Raw genomic sequence first — 24,217 nt, 5'->3', positions numbered from 1 at the left:
TAAATCTGCAAAGCCTGTATTAAGATCTGTTAAAAGATAGACTAATGAAACAGAGCGGGATCTACAAGCCTGTTTCTCTCTCACTGATTGGACTGTTTTTGAAGCCGCTGCCATCGATCTGGACGAGATCACAGAGACTGTAACATCTTATATCAGTTTCTGTGAGGATATGTGCATTCCTAACAGGACTCATCTAATCTACAACAATGACAAACCATGGTTCACTGCAAAACTCAGACAGCTCCGTCAGGCCAAAGAAGATGCTTACAGAAAAGGAGATAAAGTCTTGTACAAACAGGCCAAATACACACTGGAAAAGGAGATCAGAGTGGCAAAGAGGAATTATTCTGACAAGCTAAGGAAAAAATTATCTTCCAGTGATCCTGCTTCAGTGTGGAAAGGAATGAAGGATAGCACCAGTTACAAGTCACCATCCCCAGCACTCTGGAGAATCAAAACCTGGCAGACGACTTGAATGAGTTTTATTGTCGTTTTGAAAAATCACCCCAGACCCGCCCTGAACACCTCTCCACACAACCATTAACACCTCCAGCAACCCTCCTCTCCCCCACACCTAAAATTCAAATCAGCGAAGAAGATGTGTGCCAGGTCTTCAGGAAGAAATAAAGAAGGAAAGCAAACAGATATTCAACAGATCACTGGAGCTGTGTAAAGTCCCCTCATGCTTCAAACGCTCCACCATCATCCCCGTCCCAAAGAAACCCAAAAATACTGGACTTAATCAGAATCAGAATCAGAATCAGAATGAGCTTTATTGGCCAAGTATGTTTACACATACAAGGAATTTGTTGTAGTGACAGAAGCTCCACAGTGCAACAGAAGGACAGTAACAGGACAGGACACAGGTAATGAAACAAAATAACAGGAAATAGCCAATGACCAATGTACAAGCAGCAAAAAAAAATAAGAAATACACAATATATAATATATAATATAGGCGACTATGTATGTACAGGTCAAGTATGTGCAAATTAGAAATGAGAAAATAAAATAAGTGAGTGTGGTGAATGGATAATGTATTAGTTGTGTGTTTTACGTTTATTTATTGAGTGTTCATGAGATGTATTGACTGAGGGAAGAAACTGTTCCTGTGTCTGGTCGTTCTGGTGCTCAGAGCTCTGTAGCGTCGACCAGACGGTAACAGTTCAAAGAGGTTGTGTGCTGGATGTGAGGGGTCCAGAGTGATTTTACCAGCCTTTTTGCTCACTCTGGATGAGTACAGTTCTTGGAGAGTGGGGAGGGTTGTACCAATGATTCGCTCAGCAGTCCGGACTACCCTCCGTAGTCTTCTGAGGTCAGATTTGGTAGCTGAGCTGAACCAGACAGTTATTGAGGTGCAGAGGATGGATTCAATGATGGCAGAGTAGAACTGTTTCAGTAAGTCCTGTGGCAGGTTGAACTTCCTCAGCTGGCGAAGAAAGTACAACCTCTGCTGGGCCTTCCTGACAATGGAGTCAATGTGAATATCCCACTTCAGGTCCTGAGAGATGGTGGTGCCCAGGAATCTGAATGACTCCACTGCAGTCACTGTGCTGTTCATGATGGTGAGAGGGGGGAGAGCAGGGGGGTTTCTCCTGAAGTCCACGATCATCTCCACCGTTTTGAGTGTGTTAAGCTCCAGGTTGTTGAGACTGCACCAGACAGCCAGCTCCTTAACCTCCTGTCTGTAAGCAGACTCGTCACCGTCCTGGATGAGGCCGATCAGTGTGGTGTCGTCTGCGAACTTCAGGAGCTTGACAGAGGGGTCTTTAGATGTGCAGTCGTTGGTGTAGAGGGAGAAGAGCAGTGGGGAGAGTACGCAGCCCTGAGGAGCTCCAGTGCTGATGGTTCAAGTGCTGGATGTGAATTTGCCAAGCTTTACTAACTGCTGTCTGTCTGTCAGGAAGCTGTTGATCCACTGGCAGACGGAGGTGGGGACGGAGAGCTGAGTTAGTTTATTTTGAAGGGTTTCCGGGATAATGGTGTTAAAAGCAGAGCTGAAGTCCACAAACAGGATCCTCACATAAGTCCCTGGTCTGTCCAGATGCTGCAGGATGAAGTGCAGTCCCATGTTGACTGCATCATCCACAGACCTGTTTGCTCTGTAGGCAAACTGCAGGGGGTCCAGTAAGGGTCCAGTGATGTCCTTCAGATGAGCCAGAACCAGTCTTTCGAATGATTTCATGGCTACAGACGTTAGTGCCACAGGTCTGTAGTCATTAAGTCCAGTAATTTTGTGTTTCTTTGGGACGGGGATGATGGTGGAGCGTTTGAAGCATGAGGGGACTTCACACAGCTCCAGTGATCTATTGAAGATCTGTGTGAAGATGGGGGCCAGCTGCTCAGCACAGATTTTTAGGCAGGCTGGTGACACACCATCTGGACCAGGTGCTTTCCTTCTTTTGTTTTTCCTGAAGACCTGGCACACATCGTCTTCGCTGATTTGAATTGTAGGTGTGGGGGAGAGAGGGGTTGCTGGAGGTGTGAATGGTTGTGTGGAGGGGTGTTCTGGGCGGGTGTGGGGTGATCGTTCAAAACGACAAAAGAACTCGTTTAAGTCGTCTGCCAGGTGTTGATTCTCCAGAGTGCTGGGGGGTGGTGTTTTGTAGCTGGTGATGTCCTTTAATCCTAGCCACACTGAAGCCGGATCGCTGGAAGAGAATTTGTTCCTGAGCTTGTCAGAATAATTCCTCTTTGCCACTCTGATCTCCTTTTCCAGTGTGTATTTGGCCTGTTTGTACAAGACTTTATCCCCCTTTCTGTGAGCATCTTCTTTGGCCTGACGGAGCTGTCTGAGTTTGGCAGTGAACCATGGTTTGTCATTGTTGTAGAATAGATGAGTCCTGGTAGGAATGCACATGTCCTCACAGAAACTGATATAAGATGTTACAGTCTCTGTGAGCTCGTCCAGGTCATTTGCCGCAGCTTCAAAAACAGTCCAATCAGTCAGGTCGAAACAGGCTTGTAAATCCCGCTCTGTTTCGTTAGTCCATCTTTTAACAGATCTTAATACAGGCTTCGCAGACTTAAGTTTCTGCCTGTAGGATGGAATAAGATGAACCAAACAGTGATCAGAGAGTCCTAAAGCTGCTCGTGGAACCGAGTGATATGCGTCCTTTATTGTTGTGTAACAGTGATCCAATATATTACTGTCTCTGGTGGGACATGTAACATGCTGTCTGTATTTTGGCAGTTCACGGGAGAGATTTGCTTTATTAAAGTCCCCGAGAATGATTAAAACAGAGTCCGGGTGTTGTTGCTCACTCTCTGTGATCATATCAGCGAGTTTCTGTAGAGCTGTGCTCACGTGCGCTTGCGGTGGAATGTAAACACTCACGAGAATGAACGAACAGAACTCCCGCGGCGAATAGAACGGCTTGCAGTTAATGAAGAGCGTTTCTAGATCTGAACAGCACATCTTCTTTAACAAAGTTACATCTGTACACCACCTCTCATTGATGTAAAAGCATGTCCCGCCGCCGCGCGATTTCCCCGTTGATTCTGTGTCCCGATCTGCTCTTATCAGCTGGTAATTAGGCAGATGGATCGCGCTGTCCGGTATGTCGCCATTCAACCAGGTTTCCGTGAAACATAGAGCAGCAGAGTTAGAAAAGTCCTTGTTTGTCCGGGAGAGCAGAAGGAGTTCGTCCGTTTTGTTGGGTAGAGAGCGGAGATTCGCCAGATGGATGCTAGGCAACGCCGTTCTAAATCCGCGCTGACGAAGTTTCACGAGCGCGCCGGCTCTCTTTCCCCGTCTGCGCCTCCTGTAGCGTTTGACCAGAGCTATGGCTCCGCCAACTACAATGTCCAGCAAAACGTCCGAAAAATCAAAATCCGGTAGAAGATTTTGTGGTGTGTTCTGCCGAATGTTCAGCAGATCATCCCTGGTAAAGCTGATCTTATTTGAAAAACAAAAAACAGGAAAAACAAACAAAAACAATACAAACACGGAGGAGCAACGCACAATAGCTGCCATCAGCGGCGCCTTTTTTAATGACTACAGACCTGTTGCCCTAAGGTTTGTAGCCATGAAATCATTTGAAAGACTGGTTTTGGCTTATCTGAAGGACATCACTGGTCCCTTACTGGACCCCCTGCAGTTTGCCTACAGAGCAAACAGGTCTGTGGATGATGCAGTCAACATGGGACCATCATCACGGAAACCCATCAGAATAAACTAACCCAGCTCTCCGTCCCCATCTCCATCTGTCAGTGGATCAACAGCTTCCTGACAGACAGACAGACAGACAGCAGTTACTAAAGCTTGGTAAATTCACATCCAGCACTCGTCCATCAGCACTGGAGCTCCTCAGGGCTGCGTACTCTCCCCACTGCTCTTCTCCCTCTACACCAACGACTGCACTTCTAAAGACCCCTCTGTCAAGCTCCTGAAGTTTGCAGACGACACAACACTGATCGGCCTCATCCAGGACGGTGACGAGTCTGCTTACAGACAGGCGGTTAAGTATGGTGCAGTAAGTATCTGGCAGTATGGTGCAGTCTTAACAACCTGGAGCTTAACACGCTCAAAACTGTGGAGATGATTGTGGACTTCAGGAGAAACCCCCCTGCTCTCCCCCCACTCACCATCATGAACAGCACTGTGACTGCAGTGGAGTCATTCAGATTCCTGGGCACCACCATCTCCCAGGACCTGAAGTGGGATATTCACATAGACTCCATTGTGAGAAAGGCCCAGCAGAGGTTGTACTTTCTTCGCCAGCTGAGGAAGTTCAACCTGCCACAGGAGCTGCTGAAACAGTTCTACTCCGCCATCATTGAATCCATCCTCTGCACTTCTATAACTGTCTGGTTCAGCTCAGCTACCAAATCTGACCTCAGAAGACTACGGAGAGTAGTCTGGACTGCTGAGCGAATCCCCTCACATGGACCCCTCACATCCAGCACACTCCCTCTTTGAACTGTTACGGTCTGGTCAACGTTACAGAGCTCTGAGCACCAGAACGACCAGACACAGGAACAGTTTCTTCCCTCAGGCAATCCATCTCATGAACACTCAACAATAAATGTGGAACACACAACTATAATACATTATCCATTCACCATACTCACTTATTTTATTTTTATTTTCTTATTTCTAATTTGTACATACTTGACCTGTACATACATAGTTGTCTCTATTATACATTGTGTTTTTGCTGCTTTGTACATTGCCTATTTGGATATTTGTATATTATTCTTTTATTATCTGTGTCCTGTCCTGTTGCTGTCTTTCTGTTGCACTGTGGAGCTTCTGTCACTACTACAAATTCCTTGTATGTTTAAACATACTTGGCCAATAACGCTCATTCTGATTCTGATATATATATATATATATATATATATTATGTAAACAAAAACTTTATTTTGGATGTGATTAATCATGATTAATCATTTGACAGCACTAATTTGCTGTCAATTTTTTTTTTTATTGACAAAGATGGCGGTGCATACACATCGCGAGGCTCAGCGTCTCTCCAGTTTTTGCAATTTTTCAGCATTTTTCCTGCACATCTCGGGCCTGTTCGCACTGAACAGCTTTGCCTTAACATCATACACCCGACAGGAGCTTTTGGATATCGGTCTGCACTTTTCCAACAGTTTTATAACCAATCATCGACTCATCCCTGAGATCTCCAGAACACCCGAGGCCACACACTCTGCTCTGCCGGGCGGAAGTGCTCACAGGCGGAGCCGAGATCGTAAACAAAGGCGGGGGAAGCGCTGAGGGCTAAGAGCTAAGCTAAAGCTAACACCGCACTGGCTCTCTTTACCCAGCATTTTCCTCGCTAATGTGCGGTCATTGGTGAACAAAATGGATGAGATACGACTTTGCATCACCCATAGTAAGAAACTTTTGGACTGCAATGTCATGGTTTTCACTGAAACATGGCTACATAGTGACATACCCAATAATGTTATTGATCTAACCGGACGCTACACGCTCCGAGCAGATAGAACGGCAGAGGACTCCGGCAAGACCAGAGGCGGGGGATTGTGCATTTATGTAAACAAAGCTTGGTGTACGAACTCTGACATTGTTGGAAGACACTGCTCACCTAACCTAGAGTTTCTCATGGTTAAGTGTAGACCTTTCTATCTGCTGTGGGGGTTCACTTCCACCATTATAACTGCAGCCTATATTCCCCCGGATGCTAATGCCAAGCTTGCTATGAACGAACTGCATGCGGCCATTAGTAAACAACAGACTGTACACCCGGAGGCTGCATTTTTTGTTGTAGGTGATTTTAATCACTCCAACTTAAAGACAGTGCTCCCCAAATTCCATCAGCATGTCTCCTGCCACACTAGAGGAGACAAAACTTTGGATCATGTTTACACAAACATCGCTGGAGCTTACATCGCGACTCCCCTCCCCCACCTGGGACAGTCTGATCACCTTTCTTTGTTTCTCACCCCAAGTATTCACCCCTCATCAACCGTGTGAAGCCATCAGTGAAGACCATCAAAGTGTGGCCAATTTGGGCAGAGTCTGTACTTCAGGACAAGTTTCAACACACGGACTGGAGTATGTTTGCTTCTCAGGCTGCCAGTGGATCTCACACGGACATTGATATCTATACCATCTCTGTTCTGGATTACATCAATACCTCCATTGACAGTGTTACAACAGAGAAACAGATCACAACGTACCCTAATCAGAAGCCATGGATGAACAAGGAGGTGCGGCTCCTGCTGAAAGCCCGCAACACTGCTTTCAGATTAGATGACGCTCAGTCCTACAGCATATCCAGGGCTAACCTGAAGAGGGGCATCAAGAAGGCCAAGCACTGCTACAAGCTAAAGGTAGAGGAACATTTTTCCAACTCTGACCCCCCGATGCATGTGGCAGGGCATCCAGGTCATCAGTGACTACAAGCCATGCAACTCCACTCCGACGGTCACAGACGTCTCCTTCCTTAATGAGCTAAATGACTTTTATGCTCACTTTGACAATAACAACAAGGAGACAGCCACCAAGATCACACTCTCAGGAGACCATCAGACCCTCAAACTCACCTCCACAGATGTCTGCACAGCATTGAGCTGGATCAATGCATGCAAGGCTGCTGGCCCCGACGGCATTCCTGGACGTGTGCTCAGGACATGGGCAGAGCAGCTCGCAGGGGTCTTCACAGACATTTTCAACCTGTCCCTCACCCAAGCAACTGTGTCAACATGCTTTAAGTCCACATCCATTGTGCCAGTGCCGAAACACTCCTCCCCGACGTGCCTGAATGACTACCGCCCCGTAGCACTCACACCCATTGTTATGAAGTGCTTTGAGCGACTGGTCCTGGCACACCACAAGAACTGCCTCCCACCCACACTGGACCCACAACAATTTGCCTATTGAAGCAATAGGAGCACTGAGGATGCAGTATGCACAGTACTGCACTTGGTACACACACACTTGGATAACAACAACACATATGTACGGGCCGCTTTTTCCCTACAGCTGTCTCCCTACTGAACTCTGCCCGATGACACCCCCTCACACACCACTATAAACTCTTCACCCCTCCCCATCACTAAATCTGTTAAAAAAAAAAAAAAAAAAAATCCATCTACACACTGAGTACTATGTACTGGAAATTGTTATTTTCTATGCACTTTCAGTGTTCATTGCACTAGTGTTTATATATCTTAATGTATAGCTTATTCATATCCATTTGTAATTATATTCATAGTTTTTGCTCATAGTGTACATACATTTACTGCATAATCCATCTGTATAGTATGTATAGTATGTTCATATCACCCATCTGTATATCATACTGATAGTATTTAAAAATGTGTAAATTATGTCCATAGTACTGCCTTATCTGTATATTGCTGTACATATGTAACATATTGTAGGCACTGTATATCCTGTACCTTTGCTTATTGCACTTCTGGTTAGATGCTAACTGCATTTCGTTGCCCTGTACCTTACATGTGCAATGACAATAAAGTTAAATCCAATCTAAAATCTAATCTAATACATACATACTGTATGTAATATATGTATGCCTCTAACCCCAATCAAAAATGCAAAACTCTTTTAGTTTCTGTCACGTTCAGTTAGTTGAATCATTTTTGAATCACAGTTAGATTGTATCTCTGAATAATGTCGGTCATTCTATAGTCGGTCATTCTACATTAGTCAAATATGAAATGTTGCACTAGTTCCCTCTTACTTTACTCTTGTTTGGTGCTTTGTGCTGGAATTTGCACTCTGCTTCTGTGAACAGTAAGCCCCACCCACTATTATTTGATTGGCCATTTTGACTTTGATGAGCGCTGTTAGACCCCTGAGGCAAAGCAAGCTAAAAATGTCACTTTTAAAACTTTTATTCCATCATAACAACAAACAGAGAACTGCGTAATGAAGTGCAGCAGATCAGTGCAAGAATTTCAAATATTGACAATTTGGCCATTTCTAATTATTGGAGGGACTTGTCCCTGTCAATGACTATGGTGGTTACAGCCCTGGCAAAACTGAAGTATATGATGTGTTTTTACTCCTCGATTGGAGACTACTTTTAACCTCTGTCTTTCTAAAAAAAAAAAAAAAAAAAAAAAGTTATTTTAAGTTATTGTTAGTTATTGTATTGTGAAATGTATTTCAGGTCCTGGTCTAGCATTCATAGCGTATCCTAAAGCTGTGACCATGATGCCATGGTCTCCGTTGTGGGCCTGCCTGTTCTTCATGATGCTCATCTTTCTCGGGCTTGACAGTCAGGTGACAAATGCACACATTTTGTAAAACAATTTCTTCAAATTAATAATTCAACCAAGAATCTGCCATTATCTTCTCAGCCTGTTGTGTTCACAAATGTACACTGTAATTTTTCTGTCAAATACAAACACACACATACACACAAAACATTTTGGGGTTATATTTTCCTTTAATATTTACAGCATTTCATATCTTATTTCATACATGAATTAGTGTTTTTTTATAATGTTGCAGTAGAACTGCTGTGTCGGTTGTTTATAGAGTCCTCAAAAATTTGGACACTGTTGCCCCACTTAATAAAAGTCACTTTATTATATATCAAACAAGTCTTTTATTATATATCAAACTATATTTTGTTTTGATATTACATTTCAAACAAGTGCCAGTAATTGTAAAGAAAGCGTGCAAAAATAACTTTCGATTAAAACATAAAATAAGAAAACACGAAAAGTGAAGTGAGAAAAAAAGATTCTGTGGCACTCGAGACACTTGAGTGTTATTAATAAGTCACTTCGGCTCCCTATCACCCTCAAGACTGATGTTGCTTCTATTGAACTTATAGCTATGATCGACTCTGGTGCAGCACTCAACCTTATTAGTAGCCGCCTCATCAAGCAACATGATCTCCTCACTCAACCCTGCATTCCCCCTATAAGAATCAAGATCATTGATCACACCCTCATATGAGAAGGCATCACCAACAGAACTAGAACTCTCACAATGACTTTAGGCTTCCTCCATCAGGAATCCATAACCCTGTACGTGGTTGACTCATCACATCATGATGTCATTCTGGGACGTCCCTGGCTCTCTAGCCATGACCCTGACATCTCATGGCATAGTGGTGAGCTTCATCGCTGGTCACCTTTCTGCTTTCATCACTGCTTAACTGCTCTACCTGTATCCTGTTTCACTACCAGTATTGAAAGCCCCCAGACCATTAAAACAGTAGACATCCCTTCCTGCTATAATGATCTATCAGAAGTATTCAGCAAATCCAAAGCTACACAGCTACCACCTCACCATCCATGGGATTGTGCCATCGATCTACTTCCAAATGCCATGCCACCCAAGAGCAAAGTCTACCCATTGTCAAGAACCGAGAATCAAGCCATGGAAGAATACATCGACGAAGCCATAAATTCAGGGTTCATCCGACCATCCACATCACCAGCTGCTGCAGGTTTCTTCTTTGTGGAAAAGAAGGATGGTGGACTGAGGCCTTGCATTTGACTACAGAGGGCTGAATCAGGTAACACTCAAATTCCGCTACCCACTTCCCTTAGTCCCCTCTGCCCTAGAACAGCTATGTAAGGCCCATATTTACACCAAGCTAGACTTAAGCGCATATAACCTAATCAGGATCAAGAAAGGAGATGAATGGAAGACCGCATTCCTCACCACTAGGGGGTACTATGAATATCAGGTCATGCCCTATGGACTTGCCAACTCACCAGCAGTGTTTCAATCCTTCATTAACGAGATTTTCAGGGATTTGCTGAACTAGTACATAATCGCTTACATTGATGACATCTTGATATACTCCAAGACAGAAAAGGAACATATCACCCACGTGAGAACTGTCCTCAAACGACTCCTGGATAACCAGCTATACGTCAAAGCAGAGAAGTAAGTTTCATGTAAAACAAACCATTTTCTTGGGATATCACATCAGCCACGCAGGAGTAAGAATGGATGAGACCAAGGTCAAGGCAGTCACCGAATGGCCACAACCCAACACAATCAAGGAACTCCAACGCTTCCTTGGCTTTGCAAACTTTTATCAACGTTTCATTTGTAATTATAGTCTTGTCTCAGCTCCTTTAACCTCCCTACTCAAAAACAAACCCAAGAAGTTACGGTGGATAGAGGAGTCCACAAAGGCCTTCACATCTCTTAAGGAGAGATTCACGACCACACCCATCCTGAAACACCCTGACCCGAATTTACCCTTCGTGTTAGAAGTCGATGCCTCGGACTACGTAATTGGAGCAGTCTTATCCCAACGCCATGTGCAACCAGGTAAATTATTTCCCTCTGCCTTTTTCTCAAGGAAATTAACCGCAGCGGAACAAAATTACGATATTGGCAACAAAGAACTTCTTTCCATGAAAGCTGCCATGGAGGAGTGGAGACATTGGCTCGAGGGCGCTCTTCACCCATTTCAAATAATCATTGATCACAAAAATCTGGAATAAATCAAGAACGCTAAACGACTCAATCCACGTCAAGCTCGATGGGCCTTGTTCTTCACTCGATTTCAACTTTCAGTCACCTATCGACCAGGCAGCAAGAACAGCAAGGCAGATGCACTTTCCAGACGGTATGACCCATATACCGAGAATTCCTCCCCAGAACCAATTCTTCCTCCTAGTGTAATCATAGCCCCAGTAACCTGGGATATCATGGAAGAATTGCAAAGAGCCCAGCAGAATGAACCTACCCCAAATAACGTTAAAGCCTGCCAAGTCTGTGCACAATCTAAAACACTCAAAGAACTACCATCTGGTCTCCTTCTCCCCCTTCCCATACCACAACGTCCATGGTCTCACCTCTCCATAGACTTCGTAACAGATCTACCCCTCTCTGATGGTTTCACTACTATACTGGTTATCATCGACCGATTTTCAAAGTCCTGCCGACTAATTCCCCTAAAGGGTATCCCCACATCATTGGAAACAGCTCTGGCCCTGTTCAACCATGTCTTTCGAATCTATGGCCTACCAGAGGATATAGTCAGCGACCGAGGCACCCAATTCACATCCCAAGTGTGGAGAGCGTTCTGCAAACACCTCTATCAATGTGATCAACGTCAGGGTACCACCCGCAATCCAACGGTCAGGTAGAACGCCTCAACCAGGAAATTGGCCGGTACTTGCGCACCTACTGCAGCCGCGAACAACATCGATGGTCAGAATTCCTACCATGGGCAGAATATGCTCAAAACTCCATAACCCACTTATCTACAGGTCTCACCCCCTTTCAGTGCGTCCTGGGGTTCCAACCCCCTTTGTTCCCGTGGTCTGGCGACCCTTCTTCAGTCCCTGCTGTGGACGAATGGATGCAGCGCAGTGAGAGGGTGTGGGACAGCACTTCCGTCCGCCTCCAGCGAGTTGTACGAACACAGGAGTTCCAGGCTAACAGGTGACGTCGTCCACATCCTCCCTACCAACCAGGACAACGGGTCTGGCTCTCCACGAAGGACATCAAGTTGCGGCTGCCCTGTAAGAAGCTCAGCCCCAGGTATGTTGGCCCTTTCAAGATTCTTAAACGTATTAATGAAGTAACTTACCAGCTCGAGCTTCCTACTAACTATCGGATCTCCCCTACCTTTCATGTTTCCCTCCTCAAACCGGTCCACCCGGAGGCTGACCCCAGAGCCACAACCCTAGAGCAACCACCCCCTCTGGACATTGACGGGAACTCCGCTTACAGGGTGAACATATTGCTGGATTCAAGGAGGAGAAGGGGTCAGCTCCAATATCTGGTGGACTGGGAGGGCTACGGACCTGAGGAGAGATCCTGGGTAGCCGCCCGGGACATCCTAGATCCCTCTCTCATCGAGGAGTTTCACAGAGCCAGACCCGACCGACCAGCACCTAGACCACGGGGACGAACACGTAGAGCCCCAGGAGTTGCTCCTAAGGGGGGGGGATTCTGTAACACCAAGCCAGCAGAGGGAGCTCTCACCAGAGTACTGACTGCTTTCCACTCCCTCTGCTTCCTCTACTGCCACTTCCTGTTTGTTGCTTTATAAGCCAGAAGGTGTTTCTCAATGTCAAGGATACGTCCTTGGCAGGACTGGTCCTTCCAAGTCACTTCCTTCAGAGGCTAGGCGAGGCTCCTCTTAAGCATTCGGAGAACACGTAAATGGAACAGGCTAGCAAGTGCACGTTATTGCGTCATTACGTCAGTGAAACGGTCCGCTTTTACTCTGGACAACTTAACTAAGTTAGTCCGGTTCAGTTAGCTATCAATAACGTAATTTCTAGAATTTATAATATCAATACGGTAGTAATACTTTTTAATACAAAAATGTTTTTTTAAGTAATTTGTAATTTGTAAATATACTTGCATTTGAACGCATATTGCCCCGTTGGCGCTCCGACTCCGCTAACGTCCAACATTTTGAATTTTTGAGCAAGATAGCAAAGCTGCGCGCATAGGATTGTGGGTGATTTTAGCGCGCGAAGAGCGCGAAGGCTACACTTATGCATCCTTTCCTGTGTATGGGATATTTTTCGAACGAAGGACTCAGTCCTTGGTTGAAATTCCGAGGATCCTCGACATTGGAACAGTCCTTCGACGGATGTCGATGACGTAGCATCCTCGAAATTCTGGCTTCCGAGGATCCTTCCTTGACATTGAGAAACGCCTACAGACTGAGCACATACTGCGAAGTATTGCCAGTTTACCTGCCTTACCTAGCGTTTACCATTGTCTTTCTCATTGCCTTGCTGTGTATAACTCTGCCTGTTGACCTCGACTCTGATTTCCTGGATTTGCCCCTCTGCCTTGTTTGCTCGTTTGGACTGATGTTTGTGTACGAACTCTTTGCCTGCCTACTGATTTCCGCCTTCTGGATTGCCCCTGTGTGTATCAACGGACTCAACTGTGATACTGGTATAGACCTCTTACCTGACTTCACGTTTCTGTTTGTTGAAATCCCTTTTAATAAACTTTTGCGAATGGATTCTAACTCTGCCTCAGCGCCATCATTACAGAATACTTCGCCAACCATGAACCCAGCAGAAGTTTCAAATCTGCAGATGGCATTCGCTTACCAAAGTGAACTATTAAAGGGCTACCAGGAACAACTCGCTAACCTACAGTCAGTCAATGAACACCTGACGCACTACATCAGAGCACTTCCCTCACCCACTCTTCTAACTCTGCCTCAGCGCCATTATTACAATAATTTTATAAGTAATAATGTTTTTGTGTCACAGAATGTAGTTTTAAGAGGTTTTTAGGCGAGAATGCAGTTATTTAAACTTCAATATTTTCCGCTGGCTCTAATGTCTGTAGTGGTTAAACATGAGACATAATTTGTTTTGGGTAAATCTCAAGGGCAGTTTTTGGTCTCATTAATCCATTATTCGTTCCAGAGCAAATAGTTTTGGCTGAGGGCAAAATCTCATCACGTTATATTTGATGTAACTTCAGTTCTGTATATCAGAGCGCTGCCTTTGTACTTTTGACTGAATTGCCTAGCAAATTTTATGATGAGCCTGAAACAGGGTTGTAAACAAGTTATTTTTTACTTTCAACAACACCTTGTTAGACGCAGCCAACAAATGGACTGAGCATCGCTGTCGTCGGAAATCACCCTTAACAGATGAAAGGATAGTGTGACAAAGAGCCTATCACTTTCCTCAGTGGACATTCAAACTAATGATTTATTGTGAATATGAGTTTGAGCTGAAGAATGAATGCTGTATCAGATTTAGGTAATCACACTCAGTCCATCTCTCTCTCATAATACTCTACTATATATAAAACAGTGAGCTTTTACTACAGTAATACAATACGCTTTCAATGAAGCAACTCAATGCTCCTTGATTACTATTTCTAAAATAACGTTTTGGAATTAGTAACAGAGGCTTGTGCTCAGCTGTTAAATTGTCAAACTGAGATTTGAATCCATGGCAGAAGGAAGTAGTTCTGGACAAAAGAGGTTTTTTTTTAAAGACACTCCATTGTTGAATTATTTTTAATTCATGTTAAAAAAACATCCCACGAATCCGCTCCAAAGTCCCAATCTGAATCAAAAGATTCGTGATACACAATTTGATTGGAGCGCTTCAAAATGTGAATCATTTTGTGACGCACTGGTTTAACTGATACAGTGTGTCAAAAAGCTCAGCTGATACAGTGTTCTTTGCTTGCTTTCTCTATATAATTTATTAGTTGCTTGAATAACCATGGAAATGAAATTATTACAAATAATAGGCCTGACTTACGTTTTTATTGAACTTTGGTCATGTCAAATACAGTTTCTGTGCACACACACCCACACATATATATAAATATAAATATATATATATATATATATATATATATATATATATATATATATATATATATATACATACAGTGCATGCATCATTTTTTTTTCTGTTATTGTTTTTCTTTTTCAAATAATTTGTGTGGTTTTATTTGTAGGCAAATGATAATAACCCTGTGTCATGTTCCTCTCTTTGTAGTTTGTGTGTGTGGAGAGTCTTGTGACTGCAATCGTGGACATGTATCCCAAAACCTTCCGCGTGGGTTATCGGCGAGAGCTTCTCATCCTAGGAATGTCTGTGGCTTCGTTCTTCGTGGGTCTAATAATGTTGACAGAGGTAAAGTCATATTGTTGTTTACAAACGTGTTCCTTCCAGTGGCATTAATATAACCCTTGATTTATGTTTCTCAGTGCTGATGTTTAGCACAACACAGTTTTCCATCCCAGTCTTCCTCAGGTGGATGATCTGTTGTAAGCAAGTGTTGACAAAATAATTAATCTCATAAAAAAGCATAATATATGACAATGAAAAATCCAGGTGTCTTATTTGTCAAGGACAAGCAGATTTTCTGTTCACACGATCATGTTGATTTGTCCTTACGGACATGCTTGGATTAATATAGTTAATTGTTAACCTGGAACGCATGCCTCTCGATGCTGCTAAACAGTTTTTAACATGTAAAAAATCATGATTTGTAGAGAATTTTTCCCTGTAAGGATGGTGTCTTGGCATATTTCTGTCAGCACCTGGCACGTTACTGTGGTTTCCTGTTTTGCATTTATGGCTGAAGTGAGGGTAAAAATAGGCCTACATTCAGGCTGAGACAGGAGGAAGCTCTCCGCCAGTAATGTGCAGTCAGGTGAACATTTTCGCTCTGCGTTTCATGAATAAAGCCATCCGACTGTGGAACGAAGCCTCTCCGATGTGGAATGTCAGACATTCTTTGTTACTAGGATGAGAGGGAGATGAGGATGCTCTTAAAGCTTTGCTATTCTCCATATGCCAGTAGTGCTCTCCTAGATCCATAAAATGCATTGAGCGTGTGTGAGCATCGTGATATTGTTCATGTCTCATGCCATGGCTACATACTCGGTTGTCTTGTGTGTTTGTCCTGTATTCCTCTTTCTGTGCTCTGTTAGGGTGGCATGTACGTGTTCCAGCTCTTTGACTCGTATGCAGCCAGTGGCATGTGTCTGTTGTTTGTGGCCATCTTTGAGTCCATCTGCATTGGCTGGATCTATGGTAAGAGATTGTTTTGTTTTAGTGTGTCACAATGTTCATCACTTAACATCTTTATTACTAAACATCTATAGTCTCGACATCCTCAGCTGAGCACTCTCACTCTAATGCAGTTTTACCCTTTAACTGCCAAATGCTACGTAAGCATTATGTCCCTTAATGATTTAAATACAATGAGAGCATCTCTTTATATTTAATCACCTGAAATAGCGATAGCCTGTGATAATAAGCCCATGAAATTACCAATGAATTAGGTCTTGTAACACATTGTGCCATGCCAGTAGATGCTTTTCTGTCTGAATTATTTGTGTCAATGGTCACGCTCTTCACAGGATCATCACATTTCTATAACCATAATGCCATCTGCTGGCAAGAGCCAGAGAGTGCATGTAATGGATCATTGAAATAAATGTGCAGCAGAAATACAGTGAATGTCAGTGTCCTTTAAATACAAGTGTTATTTTTGTAGTATATACATAAAATGTGACATTTTAAGTGAAAAGTATAATCTTTATCCTCAGGTAGTGACAGGTTTTATTTGAACATCGAGGACATGATTGGATACAAGCCCATCTTCTTTATCAAATGGTGCTGGAAGTTCTTCACACCAGGCATCTGTGCTGTGAGTTAAATTGAATGCACAGAGAGTTTACAGGCTGTGAGTGATAAATGGTTGATTTAAAAGTGATTAATTATTGGCGGTATGATTGTCATTTCAGGGCATCTTTCTGTTCTTCTTGATCAAGTACAAACCGCTGAAGTATAATAATGTGTACACGTATCCATACTGGGGTTATGGCATTGGCTGGATGATGGCCATGTCCTCTATGGTCTGCATCCCCCTGGGAATCATATTTCAGATCTGGAAGACGGAAGGAACTTTCCGTGAGGTAAAGACCTTTTTGCCTTTATTTTAATTTTATGGTGAACATGGACATTGTGTGTGCTATATAATATGGGTTGTCCATTCTGCACAGCATAGTCAAAGTCTGAGACCACTAGTGTAAAGTAGGTAACTCTTTAGATTAGGGCACACATATTCACAATTAACTAAAGAGTTAATAGTGAACAGTGTTTCCTAATCTAAAGGGTTACTGAAAATTATTCTTGTATTTATTTTACTATTCTTTTATAAGCTAGTCTTTTCATTGCAAATTATAATATCTACCACCTAGAAGCCACCTGGTTCACCTTGAGTGTTGTAAAGGGCTGTATAAATAAATGTTTATTTTATTGATTGAAGTAGAGCACAATATTAATGTTTTTTTCTTCATTTTACATAATGTTTCTTTAATTTTCCAAAAAAATAAATTTGTATTATTAGCTTCCAATCAAGCTATACTGTCAGTTATGAGCATGCCGCCTTGAACTCATTCAGTCATGTAGCATACATTCAGATTTCTGCATTCCTCTTTGTACCCGATAAACGTCACTGAAGGCATGAGTCATCATTTCCTACCTCCTTCACTGTCCTTGATTCACCCGACTGAACCTCTCTTACTGCTGCCAACGATGTAAGATAGGAGCTAGAAAGTGCATTTTTACAGCATGTACTTGAGAGAAAAAAAATCATATTTCTTGAGTTGCCATGAAATGGCAAAGATGAAAGTTGTTGTGGCTTAGCGGGAGTGACGTGGGCGCTGCCCTTCCCTGACCCCATTGTGCCATGTCTTATTGATTGTGTCTGCTTCAGAAAGCATGTGATGAGGTTAGTGTACTACACTGCGTCTCAATTACTAATTTTGCATTGATTTCCACCAACAATCTAAACATCTTTAAAACAAGCAAGAAGATAAGACTTGTTTGCAGAGTAATATACATTAAGTTTATTTTTCTTACTCCATTGGAAAGTGTTTGTCATATTTATTCTTAAAACAAGGAGGAACGTGATTTATCCAAAAATAAACAATTGTATATGTATTTTCTAGAAATGACTTTTTTTTTTTTTTTCAGTGTAAAAAATAAGTACAGAATAATAATCAAGTCTATGATACCTGGATAAGCATTCCAGTTCTTTTCAATGGAAGCTGCTCAGCTGGCACACAAACCCAGCATCTTTGCAAGTGGGAGCAAAGATTGTCTTGAGCCAATCACCCGAGCCTTAAATGTCATGTGATTGTTCAGTCTGGACTAGCAGAAAATGGTATGACAAAATGAAATGACGGAAGGCTGCGCAAGCCTTCAAACACTTTGCTACTGACTGTCCCCAAGCTGTGATGGCAAAGACCTAAATACACTTTTTTTCAAAAAAGCTTCACCAGTAGGGACCGTATGAACCTTGAACCCTTGCTTATATAATAAAATATTCTTGTAGCATCTCACAAATGTAAGTTACTGTACTGTTAGAACAGGACAGTACCTCTGTGTACTTTTGCTCATTATCATATGAATGTAATTGCAGAGGATCAAGAAGCTGACCACTCCCAGCTCTGACCTGATAATGAGGGGACACCTCAGCTCCAGGGGTCCCTGCGCTATCAATGACGCTGATGCCAAAATGAGGGCTGATGGCAAGATCTCCACCATCACAGAGAAGGAGACACATTTCTAAACCCAAGACACGGACATCACCGGAACAACAGACAGAAACGTGAAGAAACAAATATGTTTGCCTTTATTTTTAAAAAGAGATCTATTATCACATTTGTAGTGTTGCTTTTTTGCACAAGCAGGTAACACGTCACAATTTAACTTCATGATTTAAACTGAGTTTTGCATCAGAGTGTATCTAAATCTAGATAAAAATGTTGTCGTATTGCCTCTTTGTCACATTAGTCATTTATGTACTTGTAGAATGAAGCCAAGTTAAGCCAATGTGTTGTGAAATGTTTTTACACATTGGCTCTTTGCTCTGTGCAGATTACTGTAGAGTACTATTCTAATGGATAGAAGATGTTTATGACCACTCCAAACGTTGGCTGTATGTTTGTAGATGAGGCTCAGTGTTGTCAGATACACTGTGATTCGATGTCCTTCAGCTAGCATTGACTCGCGGGGCGAGCATGACGTAGCAAGCCCATTCGCCACGGCATCTTACGCGGCTCAAATTCTTGGTCATTTCACACCAATTAAACTCAATTTAATTGAAGGTGACAGACCAAACACAGTTTATCTTTTTTTTATTATTATTTCAGGCTGGTGGTTCAGAGAGTCATCCGGACACACTCGTCATGAACCTCTCATTAACGTTCATAAAGATTCTGTCTTAATAATGTGATTTTTGTGTTAGTGTTAAAGGGCAGTTTGATGGTGAAAGAAGTGTAGATGAAGCTTTTGGTTTGTATGTGAGGACAACATTAAAGCAATGCTGTGGAACACAAAAGTGCACATTTTAAACAGTTCTTTTCATAAAATTACCATAAAAGTACCATAAAATTAATCCATTCGATTCAGTAAATTCAGTGATAAATCCAGATTACAAAAATGGCATGTCAGAATCATTAATGTACTGATGCACCATTGTTTAACACGTAAACAGTTAACACGTCAACCGTTCCTTTAATAGTATAGATGCAGTAATAAATAGATTAGATGTAGAAAGATTGATACTATCCAAAATATAAAAGGCCACTAATCAGATGCTAGCTCATTCCCTAAGAGAAAGTGCAAGTGACAAAGAAGTAATCAACAGCCATAAGTACTTTGATCAAACAGTGCTGGATCTGTAATGCACTATCACTTTTTGTTCGCAGTATACTCAGGATGCACTGCAAGCCCTGTGCACATGCATGCAATCTTTGGTCTGGTCTGTTCCATCGTGACATCACTTTGTGCAAGTAAACTTGTTTGTGTTTTAATAGCCTGTTAACTTTTCATATATATGTATATTTTTACATTTCTTTAGTTGTTTTGTGTACTGTTTCTTGATGAAAAAAAAACTTTCTCTGAGGACTTTTGATATGTCATTCAACAATCAAGTTCTAGGTATATGATGGAATATATATGTGCTGTTTACACAAATTTTGGTATTCACAGGACATATGAATTGTGTGCTTACTCATTTTTAAAAATAAAAGTTAAAAACGAACATATCTGTTTGCTTGTCTCAGTCATTTTAGCTATTTTTACATATTTTTACATATTTTAGAAAAGTGTATTAGATTTTTCTTTAACATGCTAACCCTAGTATGAGTAGAACAGAGTTGAGAAAAAGGTCTTCAGTGTTAAGAAAACTACCTTATTTATGCATAGCTTAGCTTGGCATGCTACAGTTTTAAATTCAACTACACTAAATCTACCGTCAACTTTAAAATGGTACTGCAGCCTCACTACAAATTGCTAAAAAATGTTGCTAATTATTGCTAATTAAGTTAATGCTGAAATAACTTTGAAAAAAATATATAACAAATTATAATAATTTATAGCTTATTTCTTGATCAACTTTAAAATAATAAAATCATATAATGATGGACTGGAACCTTTTTCTGCACAGACTTTAAGTAAATTGTTTCCTTTTGAAATTAACCATCAGATTCACTAACTAATTGACACAATGTAATAACTGTAGCAGAATTCAGTGTGAATTTCAAAATGCATTCTGAGCAAAAGATGTAGCAAAACAGTGATTTAAATGTTTTAAATTTTTCTTAAATGCATTGATACACTTAAAATGTTTAAATTTGCATTTTCATTCAATATCCTGTGATGAATAATAAAAACTATTTAAATAACAGGCTTTTATAACCCCACTACTTAAGAAACCCACTCTTAACTCAGCTATTTTGAGAACTACAGGTTTCCCTTTTTCCTTTCATTGCAAAAACACTTGAACGAGTTGTGTTTAACCAAGTCTCTGCCATTCTCACATAGAGAAACCTCATGGACAGCAACCAGTCTGGCTTTAGAAGTGGACATACAACCAAGATTGCCTTGCTCTCGGTTGTTGAAGCCCAAAGACTGGCAAGAGCAGCTTCCAAATCTTCAATACTTATCTTGTTGGATCTGTCCACTGCTTTTGACATGGTTAACCACCAGATCTTCAACCCCATTGGCAAAGGAAATCTCAGGAACCGCGCTCCAGTGGTTTGAGTCTTACCTCTCAGATAGGCCCTTCAAGATATCTTGGAGGGGTGAAGTGTCCAAATCGCAACATCTAGCTACTGAGGTGCTTCAGGGCACAGTTCTTGGACCACTTCTCTGTCTATATTGCATCACTAGGTTTGTTCATTCAGAAACATGGCTTTTCATATAACTGCTATGCTGATGACCTCTCATTCCATCCTGATGATCCAATGATAGCTGGCCGCATCTCATTTTGTCTGAAATACATTTCTTGCTGGATGAAGGACCATGACCTTCAACTCAACTTTGGCAAGACAGAACTGCTTTTGGTTTCAACAAACCCATCACTTCATCACAATTTCATTATTCAGTAAGGTGCATCAACCATAACTACTTCAAAATCAGCCAGAAACCTTGCAGTTATGATTGATTATCAGCTGAATTTCTCAGACCACACTGCTAAAACTACCTCGTCCTGCAGATTTGCTTTATTCAACATCAGGAAGATCAGGCCTTTTCTTTCAGAACATGCTTTGCAACTTCTTGTTCAAGCTCTTGTTCTGTCCAGGCTTGTCTATTGCAATGCTCTCTTGGCAGGTCTTCCAGCCAGTTCTATCAAACCTCTACAATTAATCCAGAATGTGGCTGCAAGATTAGTCTTTAATGAGCCGAAAAGATTGCACACCACACCTCTGTTCATCAATTTGCACTCGCTACCAATAGATGCTCGAATAAAATTCAAGGCATTGATGTTTGCTTACAAAACCATCACCGGCTCAGCTCAGTTTTCCAGAGGATGCTCGACATCATGTCAGCGATTCCGTTGGGCCTGTTTCACATGCAGCCCCTCCAATTTTGGCTCAAAGCCCATTACTGTCCCACGCTTAGCACCTGGGACTTCTTTGCCTCAAGGTGACACGCTGCTATATGTGATTTCAGTTGCCTATTTCAGACAGACGTCCCACTGGGACTGACCCCCAGAAGGAAGGTGGTCATGACAGATGGTAGTGGAGTACTGTACGAGGGCAGATTGGTGATGATAGCAATTTTTCTAGCCCCATAAACCTTCCTGCCAGCCTTAAAAGGGCACCTTACCCTGGTCCATTCAGACAACATGACGGTGGTAGCCTTTATAAATCACCAAGGTGGTGTCAGGTCATGCTCCCTTTACAGGATGGCGAGATGCCTTGTCCTATGGGTGCAACCTACTCTCACTGAGGCCAGTTCATGTGCCAGGTAGAATGAACGAAGGAGCGGACATGCTGTCTTGGGGCAATGTAGATCCAGGAGAATGGAGACTACACCCAAAAGTGCTTCAAACGATTTGGTCTGTCTTTGGGAGGGCAGAGGCGGAAGACAACTTTCACTGCCCAACATATTTGAGTCTTTGCAACTCTCCGCGAGGGTGACTAACCATTTTGGAAGCTAGAGGCCCATCTACAAGACGTCTCTACACCCTTAAGTGGTCAGTCTTTTCTCACTGGTGTGCAGCACGAAACAAGCACCTGTCCTCTTGTGATGTGTCAGCTGTGCTAACCTTTCTGCAAGAGCTACTGGATAAGGGGGGTGCACCCCTTCCATGCTCAAAGTATAAGTGGTAGCAATTGCGGCAAATTACATTCACATGGCTGACCAGTCAATTGGCAAAAATGATCTTGTCATTAAGTTCATGAGTGAAGCTCGGAGACTGAATTTGCTTCATGCTCATACTGTGTGAACATGAGACTTATCCATAGTCCTTAGAGCCCTACGAGGCCCTTCCTTTGAGCCACTCCAGTTGGCCGAATTATTGGTCCTATTGGAGTGAGGGCCCACTCCACCAAAGGAATGGCCCCCTACTGGGCTTGGTCCAGAGGAGTTTCTATTGGTGATATCTGTACGGCTGTTGGCTGGTCTTCATCGTCTACCTTCACCAGGTTTAATAACTTGTACATCCTTGCCTTTCAGGCACAGATTTTGTCTGCCTAATTTACATATAATCACCATGTATAAGTGGTGAAGGTATTAAGATGTAGACTCCAGCCTGGTGGCTTGGGTCTCATAATTGGCTCATGCTTTTTAGGAACCCACATTACGGGTGCTCCGGGGCTGGGCTCGCGGAGCTGCTTGGTTCTGCACTTTCTTATAGCATGGTGCTACTGGATGCGTTTGTGTTTCAGACAATCAATCGGAACGTAAACAGTGAGTGGTCTTGGGGCAGGCACAACGCTAAGGTGTTGCGTGCTTCATTATGGACTAGAAGAGACGAACAAAATATAAGGTAGGGTTGCAAACAGGTAAATAAGTGTAGGTTTGGAATGTCTATTTGTTTACATGCATTAATTGGAGTGTAAACAGTGAGAGTCAGGCAGGACGATTAGGTGCCACGGGAAATAATAGAGGAATAAAATATCAAATGTAAAATAAAAATAAAATTCTTGGAGAAATCCAAATCCTCCATGTTCTATATTTTCCGCCAATTGTCAAAATATCCAGACAACACAATGGAAGCCCCACCTTGATCTAATGATTGACAGTGTGGGGGCATGTTCGGCTTGGAATGCATTTTCAAATCCACATTGACTTAAACTACATTCATTGCAAGGTATTTAATGAGAGAAGCGATTAGTCAGCAGATGAGACGGCAGTGCGCGAGTGTTTTGCTTAATACTTTGTTTGTAGATCTGTTGTTTAAATTATTACTTGCTGCTAGGAAGGAATATTTCATTTTCTCTCTTTATTTATTCCTTCCCTTTCTAGCTTGTACTTATTTGAACAATGCCTGAAACTTGGTATTATGAGCGTTTCTTGTGTCTGTTTGCTTCTTTAAGAAGAATTGTTCTATGTATTTCCCAATTGTAAGTCACTTTGGATAAAAACTGCAAAATGACAATGTAAATGTTAATGAAAAGACGCTTTCTTGACGCTTTGTCTGAAAACTGTGATACACATCACACAGACATGAATAAATTAATGAGTCATTTATATAGTGCTTTCTTGTGTATTTCTGTACACCCAAAGTGCTTTACATTCATATGAGGGGGTCTCTCCTCAACCATCACCAGTGTGTAGCATCCACTTGCATTGACATTGCTCAGTCTTATCAGACCTTGTGTCTCCTCCATCCATGTGCAAGGAGGATATACTGAAAGAAAAGACTCTAGTATGCCACTCCTGTGAATCTAGACTCAAAACACAGAAATATTTTATGGGAGGGTAAAAATTTACACACAGAAATATTCATCCTTCAAATGCAGCCTCAAAAATA

At 42.2% G+C, this 24,217-nt stretch overlaps 1 protein-coding gene across 1 annotated transcript in view; it reads left to right on the top strand.

The window, feature by feature from the left end:
* LOC306856708 (sodium- and chloride-dependent GABA transporter 3-like) overlaps positions 1-19,974 on the top strand; it is a 42,778-nt gene extending 22,804 nt beyond the window's left edge. Inside the window, exons 10-15 of the mRNA XM_079396121.1 lie at positions 8,613-8,725; positions 14,929-15,066; positions 15,870-15,972; positions 16,491-16,591; positions 16,689-16,859; positions 18,371-19,974. Coding sequence (XP_079252247.1) covers positions 8,613-8,725; positions 14,929-15,066; positions 15,870-15,972; positions 16,491-16,591; positions 16,689-16,859; positions 18,371-18,520 — 776 coding nt within the window. The 3' untranslated portion in view covers positions 18,521-19,974. The remainder of the gene's footprint in view (positions 1-8,612; positions 8,726-14,928; positions 15,067-15,869; positions 15,973-16,490; positions 16,592-16,688; positions 16,860-18,370) is intronic.
* The last annotated feature ends 4,243 nt before the right edge of the window (positions 19,975-24,217 follow it).

Source organism: Barbus barbus (genome assembly GCF_936440315.1).
Source record: "Barbus barbus genome assembly, chromosome: 37".
NCBI lineage: Eukaryota > Metazoa > Chordata > Actinopteri > Cypriniformes > Cyprinidae > Barbus > Barbus barbus.
This window is presented reverse-complemented; position numbering and strand designations above follow the sequence as displayed.